Source organism: Mesoplodon densirostris, chromosome 20 (genome assembly GCF_025265405.1).
Source record: "Mesoplodon densirostris isolate mMesDen1 chromosome 20, mMesDen1 primary haplotype, whole genome shotgun sequence".
NCBI lineage: Eukaryota > Metazoa > Chordata > Mammalia > Artiodactyla > Ziphiidae > Mesoplodon > Mesoplodon densirostris.
In genome coordinates, this window is record NC_082680.1 from 4,659,232 (window position 1) to 4,679,941 (window position 20,710).

Here is a 20,710-nt window from a genome sequence, read left to right on the forward strand (position 1 = left end):
TTATAAACTAGTGGGTTTGCATTATCATACCTGTCTCATGGCTAAAATCTTAAAATGAAAGCTATAAGATCTCTGTTTGTACTTGTCTGTATGTTTATAATGTCTGGGTATATTATGGATGTGTGATTTTTTTAACCTCCCAATAGTATTGTCACAATTAATTCTGTAAACAGCTCTATTTTAATTGGCTTAAAGAGAAACATTAAGTAAATCAAGTATACTCACAGAAATATAGAAACTAACCCAAATGTTTTTCAATTTCACATGATCTAGGCTAATCTTCGGTAAACAAAACCTAATTTAAGTTTGTCACTTAATTAGAAGAGGCAAGTCTTTGGAGCTCTCAGCATTAAATATAGTACTTTTATTCTACCTCGGTTTACAGAGTCAAATAAGCTCGTTATCTCTGTTGCAGAATTTGTCAGCAAGAAAGATAACTTAAAATGATGATTAGCTGTTTAATGTCTCATGAAATTTCCAAGAGTAAATCTAATTGTTAAGAACAAGCAAATTAAATAGACGTAAGTAAAACGTTATAAACGCACTTTTCAACAATCATTCTTTTATGGTATGTCTACTTAAAAAATAGTTCCCAGAACCTTTAATACGCTTCAGTTCACCTTTCAACAAGGTAAAGTCTCCGTTCCGCCTTTATTCAAACATTTATTAAGCACTTAATGGTGCCAGGCGTAAGGTAAAACACATTCAGAAAGGCACAGAAGAAGCTTCGTGCCCCGGAGGCGCGGGAAGGTACATTTCCCTGAGCTGGGGAGACGGCTTCTCCAGTGTCTCCATTTCTTTCAGCTCAGAGATGCAAAACCAGAGGACGTCCTACAAAAAGCTGTAGAGGAAAGACGACTGAAGGTAGGGTGGGAGAAATCTAAAAGAAGCTTGGCTGTAAGCCAGGCCGCCTCACCTACACTCAAAAACCATCCCGGATCTCTGCGGCCAGGCACCCCACGGAGCACACTGTGAGCTTCGCAAACTTAGCGACTTAAACTTTTAATAAGAGGCTAACACGTTAAAAGCAAACTTGAAAGCTCCCAGGGTCGTGTAAGCCAAGGCCGAGCAATTTCATAATAACTTTCGGTTGAGTAGTAAAAAAAAAAAAAAAAAATCTGCGTAGACTTGAGAAGGACGGTAGCGCGGACCCTCGGCGCCCAAGGGGCACGAAGACCTCCCGCGGTCCACTGGAGGAGGCCAGATCTCGCGAGAGTTGAGGCGCCGGGACCGCGCCCCAAAGGAGCCGGCGGAGCGGGCGGGGCGCCGGGACCGCGAGTTCCGGGTTCCCCAGCCGCGGAGGTACGGGGGCCCGGGCGGCCGTTGGCCTCGTAGCCGTTTTTCTTGGCGACGGCGCGCGGCCATGGCGCGGAAGCTGAGCCTCTGGCTTCTGGTGCTGTCGCTGCTGCTGCTCTGCCGGGCCCCGGTGTGCAGCTCCGGCCCTCTGCCCCTGATCCTCAACACTTGGCCTTTCAGGAATGCAGCCGTAGCAGGTGCGGGGCCGGGGGCTGCGCTGCCAGAGCTCGCGGGTGGGGCGGGCCGCCGCTGACCGCACCGAGCTGCTGGGAGCCGGGCCTTCCGCAGCCGCCCGTGCGGCCTTTCCCGCAGCCGCGGCGCCTCGGGCACTGGACCCTCCTCCCCGCCACTGCTGCATTTTAGGTCCTCAGCGTTTTTTGTGACTCCCTCTCTGCAGTCCCGAGTCACTGTATTTTCCACCCTGCTGCCGACCCGGAGCAGTTACGGCCTTTCTGCTCAGACTCTTCCTCCAGTGGCTCCTACGCCGGCTTTTGCGTGACCTCCAGGCCTTTCCTGCCTCTCCACCTCACCTTTGGAGCCCGTCACATCTCCCCAGTACCCTCTACTTAGGCTTCGCCGACGACTAAGTTCCCCAACAAAGCATGCTCGCTTTACGTGTACTTTTGTTGCTGCATGCTGACGCGCTGTATTTGCCACCTGGAAAAGGAGTTCCAACCTTGGTTATTATACGTTAGGATCATCCTCAGAGCTTCTCAAAAGGACCCGTGCCTGGGCCCTACCCCCTGAGGTTTTCCTTTCACTGCTGGAACCAAAGTTTTTTTGTTTTGCTTTTTTTTTTTTTTAAAGCTGCCTAAGTGATGTTGATTTGCAGTCAGGACTGAGAACTACCAAACTAAGATTTTACCTCTTCCAGGAAGACTTCCCTGGTTTACTGTCCTCAAACCCAGTCTGAGTCAGGTGCCTGGCTTGCGTGCTTTGGTATCATCCTGTACATACCATTACCTTGTCATTTTCTTATCGTACTTGGTTCATTCAGTTTAAGACATACTACCCTAGGAGTAGTTTCGGACCCCTTCTCCCCCATTTGAGGCTGCTAATATGATTTTCTGGGGCTGAATTAGCTTTAGAATTTGATGGAGCTAAGTTTGTATGTTATAGTCAGTGCATATGGTTCAGAGAAAAAATGAGGAAACAGGCTGTGAGACAAATTCCCAGCGATAATGAGACAGAAAAGAAAGTTCAGGGCCCTGGGCTGGGAACAATTCTGTGTATGTTGTCTGAATTCAGAGGGGGAAACTTCTCTAAATATACTTCCAAGCCGGTCCTTTCAGTGGTAATGCTTATTATTTACCAATAGTGTCATTAACCCGTCAAGGAATTCTATTTTTATTAGTAAAGAAATTGACTGTTGAACACCTTCCCCCCGCCCCATTCCATGTTTGGGGCTCTGGAGAGCATAGTTCAGTGTTCAAAGCATGGCCCCTGGAACCAAAATGGTTACTTTTGAATCCTGACGCTGCTGTCTACTAGCTGTGTGACCTTGAACAAATAACCTGTCTGGGTCTGTTTCTTCCTCTTTAAAATAAGGATAGGGGCTTCCCTGGTGGCGCAGTGGTTGAGAGTCCGCCTGCCGATGCAGGGGACACGGGTTCGTGCCCCGGTCTGGGAAGATCCCACATGCCGCGGAGCGGCTGGGCCCGTGAGCCATGGCCGCTGAGCCTGCGCGTCCGGAGCCTGTGCTCCGCAACGGGAGAGGCCACAACAGTGAGAGGCCCGCGTACCGCAAAAAATAAATAAATAAATAAATAAATAAATAAAATAAGGATAGTAATTGTACAGTACCTGAAAGATTAAATGAATTATCCACGTGAAGCCCACGTTGTAATTATTTGCTGTTATTTTGTTGTTATGGAGACTTGCTGGTATATTTTTAATAATCTGATGATGCAGAAGAAATTTACGGGGCTATGGTTTCATGAATTTTCAGTTTGCCTTTTAGTAGCTTCAATTGTAACTTTTAAAACTGAAGGAGAGAATACTTCTTTTCTCACACACACACACACACACACACACACACACAGTAGAAAGAGGTATTATTAATAAGTGAAAAAACCCTCACTTTGCATCAATAGCCAAAGTCTGAATTCTTCATGGTAAAGGGTTGTGTTATATAATTCTGTCTATATCACTGACTTCTTTGCAGCACCTGATAGACGAAAATTTCAGTTTAACTTGGAGTAAATGTGCAAACAGATTTAAAAATAGGAGTTTTCAAGCCGTTTTTGGTTTGTCGCCTTTGGCATTGAAAAAAAAATGCGTGTCTACACAAGCACTCTTGGGATTTGATTGCCAGCATGGAGGACGTTAGCATATGGAGGGTCTGCGCTGGACGCGGTTGAGAGCGGCTGTGCGGCGTGTGAGCGGGAGAGGTGTGACGGCACCGTGGGCTTTGGCGGCAGCCCTGACGAGTCTGGAGAGACCACCCTGGATGCCATGATCATGGACGGGTAGGAGCGCCCTGAAAAGCCTTAGTGCTCTCTGCACCTCCGCTGCAGGTTGAGTTACATGTATAGTTGATTAGTCTTCTACTGAGAGCAAGATGGACAAATATATGTGTGTGTTTTAAAAATTTTTATTGGGGTATAGTTGATTTACAATGTTGTGTTAGTTTCAGGTATACAGCAAAGTGAATCTGTTATACACATACATATACATATATTCACTCTTTTTTAGGTTCTTTCCCATGTAGGTCATTACAGAGTACTGAGTAGAGTTCCCTGTGCTGTACAGTAGGTCCTTGTTGTTGATCTGTTTTAGATATAGTACTGTGTTATATGTCAATCCCAATCTCCCAATTTATCCCTGCCCCTGCAGTATATAAGTTTTGATGCAGGTCAAAACCCCTAGCATATACTTGGCCTTTCCAAACACAAGGCGTTTCCCCCTCAATTAAAAGAAAGTCATGCCATTTGCAGCAACATGGAGGGGCCTAGAGATTATCATACTAAGTGAAGTAAGTCAGACAGAAAAAGACAAATATCGTATGATATCACTTATTTGTGGAATCTAAAAAAAAACGATACAAATGAACATATTTACAAAACAGAACTAGACCCAGAGACAGAGAAAAAAACTTATGGTTACCAAAGGGGAAAGGTATGGGAGGGATAAATTAGGAGGTTGGGATTAACATTTACATACTACTATATATAAAATAGGTAAACAACAAGGACCTACTGTATAACGCAGGAAACTATACTCAATATCTTATAATAACCTATAATGGAAAAGAATCTGAAAAAGAATATATACATATATAGAACTGGTTTACTTTGCTGGACACCTGAAACTAACACAACATTGTAAATGAACTATACCTCAATAAAATTTTTATTTTGAAAAAAAAAAGAAAGAAAATCATAATCATAGTAGAAAACTATCACATTGAGGTAGGTAGTCTCCTTAGAACAGGGAGAGCCCCAAGGTACAGAAATACGTCTCTGACCTGGTAAACCATCATTTACCCACCAACCACAAACGCTGTGGGTTGCCTTACCTGAAGCCTTAAAACCCCTTTCAAAAGCCATATTTAAAACGAGCCATGGGAAACTGAGAATTTTAGTGCTTTGGGGATATAGGGGTAATAGATTCTCTGTTCCTTAATGTCTGAATGTGGGAATTTATATGAACTTCATGGATGTGCCGTCACGTCTACGTTAAGACAGTGGATTTATCCTACAAAACACTATAGCTTGAAGCAAAGCAATTTTAAAAAAATTTGTGAACCTATAAAAATACCTTAATAGATCTTACCGCACTTTTTTCTTGCAGTACTACCATGAACGTAGGAGCAGTGGGAGATCTTAGACGAATTAAAAACGCCATCGGTGTAGCACGAAAAGTACTGGAACACACAACACACACACTGTTAGCAGGAGAGTCAGGTATATTTTAACTGTACTCAATTTTTATGTAGGCTTGTGTCTATCGTCTTCACTGTGAAAAAAGGACTCAGTATAAAATAGTGGATAAAAGCAGACCTAAGTTCAAATTCAATGTTTTACTTAATATCTATTTAACTTTGGATAAGTTACTTAACCTCTAAATTGTACTTTCTTCATTTTAAAAATAGGATTTTTAGAAATCAGTTTATTATTAATAAATGAGTAATTGCTGGAGGGAAACAGGATTCAGCATTATTTCTCTTCTTGTATTACATTTTTATGGGTGTAAGACCCAAGGCGCATAAGATAACAGAAGATGGGAACGGATGGAGTTTTGCTATGGCAATGGCACTTCCTTGAACACCTCCCAAGGCATATACCCAAAACCATACGGTGATCTGTATTCAAAAAGATCATTCTTAACCATGTATTAGCTCACAATTCCAGTAGGCACCCTTCAATTTTGTTGAAACAGAATGGAAAACTACCTGACAAACACAGGAGCTGTCAGTCTTTCATGGAATCCAGTGGTGCCTTTATTTGGTGTCTCAACGTTGTTTTACGCTCTGGGCATTGCACCCCAGTTAGAGTCGCGGTTGTTCCGAGGTGTCCCTTTCCTTTTGTGAAGTCAGAAGCAGGGAGGTTCTGGAGGGAAGGTGGGAAAGGAGAGCTGTCATCACATCCCCCCAAGGGTCTCAGCAGATCAGGGTCAGGAAGGACGTAGGGAAGTCGAGATCTAGAAACTGATGCCCATAACACTCTTCACGTGTGAATACTCCCTTGACCGTCTGTGTTTACCCCCAGGATGGCTGCGCTCCACGTACGAGACAGCTGACCCACAGCACGTCCTGTGCATACATTTTGTTTAAAAGATAATACTTAACTCATTTACATTTTTCTTCCTCATCTCCAGCCACCAAGTTTGCCGAAAGTATGGGGTTTATCAACGAGGATTTATCTACCAATGCTTCTTGTGCTCTTCATTCAGATTGGCTTGCCTGGAATTGCCAGCCAAATTACTGGAGGGTACGTATGCATGATTTTTAAAAGTAAATTATTTGAAAATATTACGTGACATCCCTTCCACTCTCGGTCATCCACCTGTTGCCTACAGTGCTAATCAGCACCCTGGTTGCACTTCAGAACCAACGATTGATGCCAACTCTGGGCACAGGATGTTCTCGAAAGCTCCCCAGCTGCATCCGATCCACATCCTGAGTGGGGCACTCCCGGCCCCTGGCAGTGGTTTCAAGCTGTGAAGGTTCTGCTGTGGGAGAAAGGCTGCCTCCCTCAGAACTGCTCTGCTGTGTTTCCTTGTAACAAAAGGTTCCATGTATTAAGAAAGTTTGGAAATCATTAGTCTAAAATATTTCTTATATTTTATCTATGTGAAGTATACCCAGTATCTTGCCCTTTTTTAATTTGAGGATTTATACTATTAGGTGTCTAGTGTGTTACCAGGAAGATAATTTATCTTTAAGTCAATGGGACTTTTAGCCTAAATCGGTTTGTCTTTCCTATCCAGAATCCTGCTGTGGAGCGTGTTAGTCTTTTACCTGTTTCTTCGCCAAATCCTAGTTACCTCTGAGTAACCAGGGAGTCACTTGAAAGAGGCCACTGCATGAAACCAGGTCATGGGAGGCACCTGGTGCGCAAATGCATAAGACATGAGTTGTAGGTTTCTTGCTTTAATACTAATCCATATCCACAACCTGAACTTATGAATTTGGATTATTTTCCTGAGCCTTTAAGATTCATAAAAGAATCTGAGAGTACAGCTTAGGATATGTTCACATGTACCTAGCTTTGAAAAATAGAAGATTTTAAAATAAATTTTGCTTTAAATTTCAGAGTAGCTCTTCTTAGGTCAGGGAAAAAATTCTAAAATTTAAAAGTCATGTTCTGTACCTGATTTCTTTGAGAAATCTAAAAAAATCTAATCTAAAAATCTTCATTTATATTTGCCATTGTGCTGAGAATTTTTGGCACATACAGAGAAAAACTGGGGATCTTTTCCGGATAATATAAATGTCTCTTCCGTATTATATAATTCTGAGACTAGACTAGGTATTTAGTAAAATTATATCCATCTGTCCACATAAGTCTTAGCTAACCTTTGGCTTTTAATTCTTATCTTTCAGTTACCCAATGTCCTTTTGGTTTCTTGCTAATGTTTAGTGATTGTACATAACTACATGCTGGTTTCTGAAATCACCCTTTCTAAAAAATAAAACTTAAATCTTGTTTACAGAATGTTATACCAGATGCTTCAAAATACTGTGGACCCTACAAACCACCTAGTGTCTTAAAGCAAGATGGTTCTACCTACAAAGAAACAGGAGATAGTTACGGTCATGATACTATTGGTAATTTGCCTTCTATACCGTTTTTATGGTTAAAGTTCAGCTAATTTTAATTGCCTTCCTGTAGTTCTTAACTTCTTTATCCTTAATCATGTACCAGAAGGTGATTTTGATTAACTGGCAATTAAGAAAAACACACACACACACACATATACACACACACATATACACACACACACACATTCTTTTCATATCATCTGTATACATTTTGGTAAATTACTTTATACATAAATCTAATGATTATTTACTTGGGGATTTTTAAATCTTTGTTTGATATTTAGTTCTTTAATAATGTTATGTTTGCTGCATTCAAATGATCTTTCCAGTCATTTCCTGTAATGTTGAAGATTTCCATTAGTCTATAGCTGTGATTCTCTTTGGCATTACCTTTGAAAAAGCATTGAAAAGTGAGCAATTTGAAGTGAGGATATGGGATGTCTACAAAATGATGCTGTGAAACAAGGTCATTAAAAAACACAGATTTTACCACTGGTGTAATTTTCAATATTCCCAAGATTCCTATTGTCTTCTACCTGAAAATAATGGAAGAGGATATTTATATTACCAACTGCTCTATTATTTGGTTATATTTGAGGTACACTTTAGAGTTGATACCTACAATGATTTTTTTCTTAATTTCTAGGCATGGTTGTCATCCATAAGATGGGAAATATTGCTGCTGGTACATCTACAAATGGTATAAAATTCAAAATACCTGGGTTAGTGTTTCTAAAAGACCAGATCTCGAAAATATGTACTGAATATCAACCAATATGTCCTAGGTGCTATGGGGGATGCAAAATGCAAAGCACAACCCTACTCTCACAGCTAAGATTATTGTGAAAGAAAATAAATTAGTAGCTGCTAAGTGCAAAGGAGAAGGTGTCTCAGCCAGGGCTGCAGAGTTTAGGGATGGTGGTGTGATCAGATTAAGCTGGGGCCATCAGGGGGGCCTGTAGAGAGGGGCTGGGAGCTGACCCTGACCCTGACCCTGAGAGAGGGACCAGGGACATCCAGGCCAAGGCACTAGCAGATCCGAAGTAGCACAGGCTCAGGTTCAGGGCTCCCAATGGCCAGAAACAAAACCGCACATCTGCCGGGTGTGGGGGAGGAAGACCAGAGCCAGATTTCAGGGGGTCTTTAAGGGTTTCTGGATTTTATTTCAAAGTAGTAGAAAAGCATGGAAGGTTTATTACAAGGAAAATCTTCAGTAAAATGTTGGCACCTGACCTAGACAGCAGGAATAGATTGTAGGTGAGGAAAACCAGTTGGAACCTGCTGAGATAATCCAGAAATGAGATGATAAAGGATGGCAATGGTGGAACAGTCACCGTGAACCTGTGCCATCCCACCCCGTATGATGGGCTGCTGTGTGATTCTCATGTAATGAATGCAGGTTTATGAAAACCTAAGTGGAAAAACTAAGGAAAGTCTATTCTCTGTATTCTGATGAAGAATTTACTTGAAACAATAGTCAGTGACTAAGTAGAAACATCTCCTAAAAGAATTTTCTGCACTTGACTTCCTGTCCTGAATGACCATGCTGTGCCCTCCCAAAGTCGAATAGGAGACTCACCAATACCTGGATCTGGGGCCTATGCTGACGACACTGCAGGGGCTGCAGCAGCCACCGGGGACGGCGACATTCTGATGCGCTTCCTCCCAAGGTGCGCCCTCCTACATTTGTGACTTCAGAGATCTTAGAAGGAGATACTGTCCCTCAAGAGAGAAAGTAATTGTCTGTGCCGCGTGATCCGAATTTGTGTGTACGAGAGCTTTTCAGAAACCCTGCTTACCAACTCTTGACACCATCATTCTGACAATCCTAATCATTCAAATGAAGTAATCATAGTCCTCTGAAACAGAATAATACTGCTCACTCTGCTTCACAGATGAGAATACTTAGGATCTATTTAAATAATTTACGTAAGGCCACTGAGTAAAGGAACCATGATAATTGATGATAAAAGTAGAAAATGCAGTCGCTGTGTACAATTAATTACTGAGATAATCCTTGCAACTAGATGTTTTGCGCACGCCTAGTATTTTCCCCCATTGATTGTAGCCCCATTTCTTACTTAAATATAACCTCTATACTTTATATGACTTCAGGCTGTTTTTACTAAGGAACAGTTATTCAGCTGAAGCCAAAAATAAAAGTCCTTAATCTGAAATGAGTGGGTGGATTAGTTGAAAAGGTAGACCCGGTATCAAGGTTTACTTCCTTTCCTGTTGATACTTTCACAGGAGTTACAGACCTCTCTTCACTTACATGCACTGTATTTTGTCAAATGTGACCGTTTTGATGGTTTTAGATGTCTAACCTCAAGTAACCAAATATGGAGTTAGTTTATTCTGTGATACTAAAGTTTTGCCTCTGTTTAAATCAGCTACCAAGCTGTAGAATATATGAGAAGAGGAAAAGATCCAACCACAGCATGCCAAAAAGTGATTTTAAGAATCCAGAAGTATTTTCCCAACTTCTTTGGGGCTGTGGTATGTGCTAACGTGACTGGAAGTTATGGTAAGTTTTATCTGAAATTCATGTTTATATGAACCTGCAGATGTTGATGAGGACACAGACTTTAAGATGTTGTTGGGTGTTTTAATCCTCTGCAGTAGAAACAGGGACTGTATTGCGTAGGCAATGGGTAAATGTTAACTGTTGTGTCAGGACCCCCAAAGTGTTAAAAGTATACCTGAAACTCTCCTCTGTTGACTGGCAGTGGTTAGGATCCAGTCTTTGGCTTTTCGATCTTACCGTTGACATCTGTCCTAAGGAAAGTTTAGCTTCGGCTCAAGTATGTGCTGAGATGGGCTAATGTAGTCAAATGTTTTTATTCATTAGAAGTAGGTAGGGATAAATGATCTTCCCCACTTCTCTGTTCATTATTTAAAGGTCTCAGTCATTTAGATCTCAGGGCTCCCAGGTACAAAATGTATTACTAATTAGTAAACTAAAGGCGTTAGCAGAATTATTTTTGCACTGTATTTGAGGCATGTCCTTTGCTTCATTTACTTTCCATATGAGCCTATCAGAGTTTCAAAGCATTTCAAGATCAACCACTGCTACTCCTCATTAGTGAGATTTCAGATGGGGAAGATACACAGCCTACTGATCAATACAACTTATTAGGTTAGACTGCTTATTACTGTGCTTTGATCTTTTACTTCCCACAGTTTGGTATCCGAAAAACTTGTCTGAGGAACTCCTTACTCTTTTTTAAGTACTAAAATACAAAAGTCAATATAAGTTATGGGTGGGGAGGCTTTGTGTCTAAAATAAATCAGTTTCATTGATTCCCTCTTAGGAAATAAACCTTAGAAGGCTCAAAGTTAGATTTAACAGGATGTAAAATTGATAATTATATAATTGTAGATGAATTTAAAATTGACCAGCCCCTTATATTTAAAGTAATGGCATTAGAAGGGCTCCCTCCAGGTGTCTGAGCAGGTGAAGAAATCACTGTTGTCTGACAGAGCATCTTGACAAAACAAGGCTCACTTTCTACCCATGTAGAAGCATAGAAGAGCAGGGTGCCTGGGGAGGGGAGGATTATGGATGGATGAAGGGATATGAAAACATTAAAATAACAGTAGCAATGACCGCATATGTATAGGAGCAAAATATCAGCCTATATTCTGAGGTTCAAAGAGATGGCTTTCCCACTGCCTTTCTTTCCCCTCATGGACTGTCAGCTAATCTGCACTAAGGTGGACACACAGCCCACTTCCGTGTGGCCTGGCTGGACAGCAGGTACACAACAGCCAGTGTCCAGGTGGGGAAGCAGTGTCTGTATTGGTTGTAAATTACATGTGCATTCTATATTTAATCAAACAACTTTTTCTCTTCTTGGCCCCAGGTGCTGCCTGCAATAAACTTTCAACATTTACTCAGTTTCATTTCATGGTTTACAATCCTCTAAAAAGTGAGCCAACTGAGGAAAAAGTAGACTGCATCTAATCCATCTTTTCTGTCCGCATCTATATTTAAAGAAGAAAGAAACAGGCTGAAAAGGCTACTCACTGTCATCGTATAATGTGCCTCATGTATTCTAAAATTCTTTGTGTAAAATAAGCACAAAAATTTTATGCTAAAAGGGCATTTTCACTTTCTATATCTGAAAAATTTTTATTATCTGTTTTTATTTAAGCTTTGTATATCCCCTGAAAATATCTGTGTGTATGAATTTTGTATATGTTTAAATTTTGAGTGATATTTGGATTTCTGCTCAGTGTTTCAAGAAATTGCTACTTTGGAGATTTATTTCCATAAATAAATGATATAGTAAAGTGATATAGTAAAGCCACAAGAAATAATCTATATTTGGATACTTAAAATAATTACAGTAGCCAAGGATTTTAGACCCAAAGAAAAAGGTAACAGTGAATCACAGCATGATAAGTCCTGATTGAATCTCAGTACCTTAGAGTAATATGTCTCTTACCACTGATTATCAGTTGTACATAATGCTCTCTTCTAGCTTGAAGAGGAAAGAATGCTGTTAATCATAAAGGTGCGTTTTGTTTAGCACGTATTAGAAAATGTGGGCCGTCTTCTGACGAGCAACTGTGTTGATTTTCTTGGGCTTTTTCCTCTGATGGTGCTCTCAACGTGTGAAGGTTTTTAGCCACCAAAAAACATCTCTACCTTTTAGCTACAAATATTTAGTATTGATAATTTCTTCCGAAAATGATTTAGGGAACTTGATCTGTACTGTGGTTTTACCAATCTCTTGTGCAGATGTTGGTGGTTTGAATTAGCAGTGAGTCAGTCACTCTCGTCTGCCTTGTTTTCTCTGAGCGCTCGGTCAGCCGTCTGCGGACAACTAGACAGGACTGTAAGTGCGCTTTCTCAGTATCATCTTTGCCTTCGTTACCTTCCTTTTACCTCAGGAGTCATTAATAAAACTGTATGTACAATATTGTCCCCCACCTTTAGTCTATCTGCTCCGTTTTTTCCTACACTCATCTTAAGATTTAATGTCCTTTGTAAGTTAGGGCTAGAAAGCTGTGGTTTTGAGAATGCCCTCAGGTCGCCTGTTCTCAGACCCTGTCCTGTGTCGTCACTGTCTGGGGAGCCTCTTCACAAATGCCCTCTGCTCTGTCCCACCCAATCAGAGTCTTCGCAGATGGAAACTGGAAAGCTGGACTCAGCAGCTGCTGATGGCAGCCTGGAAACAGTCCCGCAGCCTCACACTCACAGAGCAGAAGGGAAAATCTGACTCTTGTGGGTTCCCCCAAGGTACATCGACGTGCTAACATCTGATACGGGGCCTGGGAACAAGGGAAAAGAAGCCAGATTTAAACTTGGAATATATTTATATCAAGATGAAATGCCTGTTTTGTGTGTTTGCCATCATTGATATGTTAGGCAGCCATGTACCACCAGGAAAATGAATTTGAAAGTCTTCATGGCCTGTCACTCCCCAGCAAATCAGAAGTTTAGCTGATCCTGATTTATAGAATTCTGACCCGAAGTTGTTAGACATATATATGTACCCTATATACACATAAAAAAAGGGTCTGTTTCCATTACCAGCACTCAGATGATTCCTTTTGGTTTCAAAACGCAAATAATAAGCATAATGCCTTTTTAATTGAGATATCATACATAGACTATAATATACTTTTAAAGCCCATAATTTTTAATTGTTGAACTTCTTTTTAAAGTGTTATTACATCTGATGCTTGGTATTTGAATTTGGAGCTAAGAACATAATTGAACTCAGTATCTTAATAGTTTAATTAACTTCATTTGAATTAAAAACTGATGGGCCTCCCTGGTGGCGCAGTGGTTGAGAGTCCGCCTGCCGATGCAGGGGATACGGGTTCGTGCCCTGGTCTGGGAGGATCCCATATGCCACGGAGCGGCTGGGCCCGTGAGCCATGGCCGCTGGGCCTGCGCGTCCGGAGCCTGTGCTCCGCAACGGGAGAAGCCACAACAGTGAGAGGCCCGCATACTGCAAAAAAAAAAAAAAAAAAAAAAAACTGATGACATAAATATGTATCTTAATTGGATGCTAATTATGAAAATAGATTAAGACCTATTTATCTCACTTTACTGGTCGTTTATTCAAAAAGATTCCTAGACCTTTAAAAAAGCTTCTAAAAAGGCATATTTAATTGTTTTGCTTGTTTTCTTGAGTATTATGCTATTTATGTGTTACTCAATATATACTCAAACCCTGTCTTAGGAAGTTAAAAAGATGAGATAACAAGGTCTACAAAAATTGTTCATCTTCGAATTGTTTGTGCCCCATATGTGCTATATGATGAGTCTTTTCATATACAACCCAGGGTCAGCCAGTAAAGAGGTGCCATATTTCAGTATTTGGAAAAGCATAGCCATTTGAAGGATAAAGTCATTGCCACATTCAAGATGGATATAATGGGGAAAGTTAAAGCTGCCATCATCAACCTATTTGCTTCTGAGTTAAAGGGACAGGAAGTCATATAGTTCTAATGCAGGGACAGTGTACTAAAGAATTGGTCAACTGATTTAAACCTGTGACCTTTCTATGCTGTGCATTAGATGTGGTTGCTCACGTATTCTCTTTAATTAAAATTTGGTTTCTACGTAAGGTAGATAGCTAGTGGGAAGCAGCCGCATAGCACAGGGAGATCAGCTCGGTGCTTTGTGACCGCCTGGAGGGGTGGAATAGGGAGGGTGGGAGGGAGACGCAAAAGGGAGGGGATATGGGAACATATGTATATGTGTAACTGATTAAATTTGTTATAAAGCAAAAAATAAAAAATAAAAAAATATAAAAAAAATAAAAAATAAAAAAATAAAAATAAAATAAAATAAAATTTGGTTTCTAGAATGTGGATGGTGACGTATAATAATATGAGAAAATCAGGTATTAGAGTAGCTGTGGGAAAACAAAGTCCCTACCAATTGCCAGCAATCTGTCTCTATTTCTTTCTAACTTGTGCAAAAGCCTTAAACACCATAAATATCAAAACACTTCTTTCCATTCCTAAATAAAACCAATGTCATTTGTCTTCCTCTCTTGTTCTGTTTATGGCCATAAAGGCTGATTGAAAATTAAACCAAAGAGTTAAGAATAAAAGTAATCCAAGCTCACTCAGTTGAGTTCTTATGATGCTAAAGCAGTGTTGTATTGGAGACCCTTTAACCAGGGAGCCAATGGTTAAATTGTTAATGTCCTGAAATCAGCCATGTTGGGAGTATTTATACCACATATGTCAGCATATATTACTAATTAGGGCTTGTTTTCCCCCTAGAAAGACAGTTTACCAGCATACCATTGGCCAAAAGTGTTTTGAGATGCTATAGCATATATATCACTCACACTCACACACACACACACACACACACACACACACACATATGCATACACACTGTCTTAGAGGAACTCTGGAACTTAATTCCCATCCTGGCTCCATCACTTATTAGCTGTATGCCCTTGAGCAATTAACTCGTCTTCTTTGTGCCTGAGTTTTCTCTTCTATAAAATGGGAATGTGGATCATACCAGTACCTACTTTACCAGATTGTTGTGGAGATCTGCCTAAAGTATTTAGAAAAGGGTCCCACACAGAAGGTGCTCAGTAAATGGTGGCTAATATCATTGCTGCTATCTAGCCTGAAGCAAGAAATCAGACTTTAAATAATATTTTGAGCAACTGTACCTGATACATCACTTATCTTACTGGCCACCATTTGCATCGTATCGAGCCCCTTGGCCTCTGACACTGCATTCACTCAGCACTGCTACTGGAAAACCACGCGTGAATATGCAGTTACTTGTGACCATTATTCTCTGCCTGGGACCAAAAAGGTGGCATTTATATACACCTACACACTCACCTTCCTTTTCCCACTGCATCTTCCCTGCAAGGAAAAAACCCAAGGCAGGAAGAGCATCAGTGAAATGTGTTCCTGAGCCTACTTAGTTATGTGTGAAATGTTGCTTGTGGGTGATTAATTTATTTCTTAATCATTGTCTGTTACTCAAAGAATGGCTTCTCACAACCTTCCTAACGTATAATAATACAAGTCAAGATGATAAACACGTGCTTATTTCCTCTCCCTCTACTGCTCTAAAATTACGTTTAAAAAGAAGAAAAAGAAAGATAAAATAAGTCCACAATATCAAAGGGAATGCAAGGGGATCAGTGAAAGACTTCCAGAAAATTCAGAAGATGGAAGAAAAATGTCAAAAAAGAGTGAAGGAAGTTATACCGAGAACTGGTGAAGAAGATCTGCTCATGCAACTCTGGGAAGATTAAGAGTTCAGATGTCAGTAATAATACAGTAAACTAGTGAAATATAGAGTTAAAAACAAGAAAATATATATAGGAATCCCCCCTACTCTCTGCCACACGCACACACACACAGAGGTTGCACACTTTGGATAAACTTGGAGAAGGAGCTAGGGAAGCTAGCTCAAAGAGTTCTTTTCCCAAACAAGGCACTCTGGATGCAGCGATTAAGACTGTCAGCTCCTAGCTAGTTCATCCTAAAATAAGGACTGCCAATTGCCAAGCCCTGCCCATGTTCACAGAGCACAGAGTGGACTTTCTGACAGTTGCCTTATTCTTAAATATTAGATGGTAATCTAGGATTGCTGGATAGTTGAAAAAAGTCTACAAAATGAAAGGCATTTTCTTAATGTAGGAGGAATCATACATCCCAGAATGAAGCAGGAGGAAAGAGAAATAACCTGGGGACACAAGACAATGGTAAAAGAGAAAGTGCAAGAAGTATTTTCAGTGAGATTTTAAAATATAATATCCTTCAAACAAGAACAGGATAGTATGAAAAAGGAGCAAGGTAGAGGAAAGAAAATCTTCAACAAAAAAGAAGATCAAAAAAAAAATAGGGCAAATGAATTTCTCAATAATAAGATACATTTCCCACAGTTTAAAGTGTTCACTGATTTTGCTTCAGAGATAAATAAAAAAGACACATGTTCAGACATTGTGAAATTTCTAAACTGTTGGATAAGTTTCTAAAAGCTCCCAAATAGAAGGAACATGTTGACATACAGGGAATGAAAATCAGACTAGTGCCAGACCTTTCATCTACAAAACACCGGATGCTGGAAAATGATGAAGCAACCAACACCTTCCTTTTTTTTTTTTTTCAGGAAAAATTAAAACGATCAACATTAAACAATTATCAAGCAAGAGTAAGGGCTAAAATAAAGATCTCTAAAACATGTAAAATTCAGAAAGTTTACTTTCCGCCCATCCTGTCTTACGAAGTTACTTCAGGATATTCTCCAACACAGTGAGCATAACATTTGGGAGGGAGATGTGGGTCCAAGGAAACAACGGCTCCCAGTTTGAGAGCTTAGTGATGGTAGTTGTACAGCAGGCCTGGCATGCTGACTGCATTTGAAAAAACTATGAGGCTAGAATAAAGTTGATTAGAAAAAGATAAAAAGCAAGAGAGGTGGAGGGGAGAGAAGGAGGAGAAAGTGAAAGAAGAGAGAGAGAGAGAAGCAGGTGGAGAAGAAAGGAAGGGTGTGGAAGAGAGAGAGAGAGAGAGGGAGAGAGGGAGAGAGGGAGAGAGAGAGGGAGAGAGGGAGGGAGAGAGGGAGGGAGGAAGGCAGGAAATTAAGAGAAAGAAAAACTTCAGGAGAAAAAATACCTGGGAGAATCATAATACATAGAGAATATTTCCTGGCTCTATGGGTTATAATAATTGGAGCCTTCAGATAGGCTATGGGTAGGTGAAAAAAGAGACCATACACTTTGTGCCCTCCAAGTTCTCGACTGATTTTGTCAAGGATCTAGAAGTTGAGCTCAAGTGGGTGACTGATGCCACTTCCTTTCATCCCTAACGGGCAGGCAGCTGCCAGTGGCACTCTCCACACAAAATAAGATTGTGTCTGATGCGAGAAGCTTAATTTTGTTCTCTGCTGAAGCCCTTTCATATTCAGGATTTATATTACCATTTAGGAAGAAATGCCACATCTCTGAATGTGGTAAAAAGCAGAATCACTGCCCAAATGCCTTCAGCAGCACGTCTGCTTCCTATTTCACTGAATCCCCACATCACTATATCAAGAGAACAAGGTAAGCACTGTTAATGCTTTTCAACTATTAGAATCATGGCTTAAGCTTTAGCTCTTCCACAACACACACACACACATACACACACACGCACGCACGCACGCACACACACACACACACCCCACACCTTGAATGAACTTGTGGGCAGAGCTAGAGAAACTAGTGTTAAGGTTGCAATCATCACTTCAAGTACTGGAATCCAACACAAAACTTAATCTGGTTAAAGACCAGACTGTAACTGTATACTTGTAGACAGTAAAATTTAAATATAAATGATAGAAGAAGGGAGGCGGAAACGGGAAGGAAGATCACATAAAGGAGAGGGAGATAGCTGTGATATTTTGTAATATTTTCATCTTACAAAGTGGAAAATCAGGAAATGAAATGAGAAACAAAGGTATAGATGTTTACAGGTAAGCAAGAAACAAAATATATCACTATAGTGATTTAACTACAGTGAGAGGCATAAGTAAAATCTTTATCATCTATACTTGATTAATCAGAGCAGAAGCAGAAGCATCATGCCCCCTTAATGATATGGAGTTTATCAAGAGGAGAGATCACTGAGCGATTTCTTATGAGGAGAGGAGAGGGGAGGTAAGAAGGTCACTGATGCTTCCATGATAAGCCTTTCTCTTCTAGAATTTTTAAAAATTTATATATATATATATATATATATAATACATCAAAGCTTGTGAAAACTCACTTTATTTATATAAAACATGGTTCATAGGATCTGAGTTTCATAAGTGAAATCCACATTTGAGAGCCCTGAGTCTAACTTTGTATTTTGTAGCTGAGCAAGCTGAGACTGAGAGAGAGGTGACTCATAACTTAGAGAGAAGGCCACATAACTAGTTAGTGTCAAGAATATGTCACTTGTCTCTGCCTCTGTCAATCAGGTTTATCCAAACAAGGGTGTAACCACTACAGTTAATACTATTCTTCAAGAAGCTGCTCTTTAATGTTTTTTCCTTCTTCAGCAAGAGCAGTCTGTAAGGTTCTCAAATCCTAGATCAGACATCATGCTCAATAACCTCAAATACATTCATGTAATTCTAAAGAAACTAGATCACGTGTAAATGATAATCTCAAGTATCTGTATGCTTTAACGAAATATGTTTTGTCCAACACTCCATGTCCTTTGTAAATTACTAGGTGTCTTAGTTTGGGCTGCTAGAATGAAAAACCCTAGGCTGGGTGGCCTAAACGACAAGCATTTATTTCTCACAGTTCTGGAGGCCGGAAGACCAAGGTGAGGATGCTGGCAGGTCACATACCTGGTGAGGGCCTCTTCCTGGTTTGCAGATGGATGTCCCCTTGTCGTGTCCTCCCCTGGCAGACAGACAACTCTTGTCAGGGCGTCTCACTCTTAGAAGGGCTCCACCTTTACGACCTCATCCAACCCTGATCACCTTCCAGAGGTCCTACCTCCTAATACTGCCACATTGGGAACTGGATCTCAACAGGTGAATTTGGAAATATGGGGGAGACAAATATTCAGTCCCTAACACTAGGCTTCTAAAAATTTAACTTGTACACAAAATTTCAGATATGGGGGATAAATGCACCAAATCCATGATTCTGATATTCTGAGGTGCAGAGGACCAATCCCATATTTTGAGCTGTGGCTAATGTCAAGCCTAAGGGCATTTAATAAGCTTTATTATACATAGGGTAATATTTTTAAAATATATGTATCTTGTAAGACAATTTGTTTGAATTATCTGATACCCTTGACAGTTAAAGTAATATGCAAAAAGCATGATAATACCTACCTCTTCCCCTAGATTTGGTTCATTTTATAAAAACATTTCAGTGGATGTAGCTTATCCAGTTGCCTCATTCAACCAGATGTTGGTATGGGAAAAGAACCACTAGCTGATATCATTCAATAAGATTCTCTAGCAGGCTATTGCCAACAAGATAATCCCCTGTTCAGGGGAGCATTTTGAAGCCAGATTACACAAGTCAACTAGAGTTTCTATGGCCGATGTATAAGATGGAGGGAAAGGAAGTCCCTGATATCACGGCTATAAAAAGCAGGAAAGGCAGAAACGCATAGTTATCTGATCATCTACAACTGCATGGAGATGCCCCACCCCTGCCCCGCCCATGTGCCTCCCCTGGAGGATCCTCAGTGTTCTCAGAGAAAAGTCACTGAAAGAAGATTCACACAGGGCTGTGCAGTGAGATCCTAACTGGCTGTAGCAGAGTTTAGGCCTAACTAGCCTTTCTGAATTAATTCGAATCTCCACTTGTTTGGCTTGGAGACCAACCAACTCTGCCAGGGCGGTCCCAGCTTCAGAGGTCTCCGTAAGGTTGGTTGAGGCCTTTGCAGATTCTGCATCCCCCGAGTCCTGCCTCCTTCCTCGTCCTCCCTGGGAGCTGTGTTTGGGCTGCCTTCTTGGGATGCACACACATGTTCACGTTTGTTAGCACCCTGCCAGGCCTGCGGAGACCTTTCCACTACTTGCCCAGCCACAGACGTTTGAGTTTCTGATCCCTGTTAAGGATCAGATGAATTAGAAGAATTGTAACGGCTTCTTCCATGACTTGTTTGTACGTTACCCTTTGTCGACTTAAAAAAAACCTAAAAAATGTACTACGTGAAGGCTGTGTGTTTATTCACTGTCTTACTGAGGCCGATAGCCCAGGAGACAGCCTCTCAGCTCCGAAGCGGGGAGCCAGTATATATGTGATTTTGGTAAAGGCAGTGCATGCAACCCAGCACTCATCTTGGTGGAAGGCTAATGCTGGTCACGAGGAACGAATATCTTAGTTAATGGTTTTAGTGCTTTTCTAAGCATGGGAAGAATCCAGGTTTGTAAAATATTTCTCCTAGAAATATCTAACTTTCTGAAGGCCTGATCTACCAGTTTTCCCAGAGCACAGAGGGCCTCATTCCTGACCTCCGCCCTGAACTCCTTTCAAGTTGTGTTAAAGACCAGCAGCTGCAGTGGTGAATGACTCAGTCCTTGTAGAGCCCGATGGTGAGCAACATTCTTTAGTTGGCAACTTTGAGAGGCTACACCTGAGCTACACTGGAAAGAGCATCAGCTGGAGTCAGGACACAAGTTCCTAGCAGAGGTGACTC

General features: G+C 40.9%; 1 protein-coding gene across 1 annotated transcript; it reads left to right on the forward strand.

The window, feature by feature from the left end:
* The first annotated feature begins 1,250 nt into the window (after nt 1-1,250).
* AGA (aspartylglucosaminidase) lies at nt 1,251-12,867 on the forward strand. Its single transcript, XM_060086068.1, has 9 exons — nt 1,251-1,493; nt 3,611-3,764; nt 5,089-5,201; nt 6,115-6,227; nt 7,453-7,567; nt 8,208-8,283; nt 9,124-9,231; nt 9,955-10,088; nt 11,428-12,867. The coding sequence occupies exons 1-9, from the start codon at nt 1,364-1,366 to the stop codon at nt 11,526-11,528; spliced, it is 1,044 nt and encodes a 347-aa protein (XP_059942051.1). The 5' UTR covers nt 1,251-1,363; the 3' UTR covers nt 11,529-12,867.
* Nucleotides 12,868-20,710: the final 7,843 nt, after the last annotated feature.

Coding starts and splice junctions, on each gene's coding strand:
- AGA (XM_060086068.1), top strand. CDS start 1,364: ATGGCGCGGAAGCTGAGCCTCTGGCTTCTGGTGCTGTCGCTGCTGCTG. Junction 1,494..3,610: donor CAGGAATGCAGCCGTAGCAG/GTGCGGGGCCGG, acceptor TTTGATTGCCAG/CATGGAGGACGTTAGCATAT. Junction 9,232..9,954: donor CTGATGCGCTTCCTCCCAAG/GTGCGCCCTCCT, acceptor TGTTTAAATCAG/CTACCAAGCTGTAGAATATA.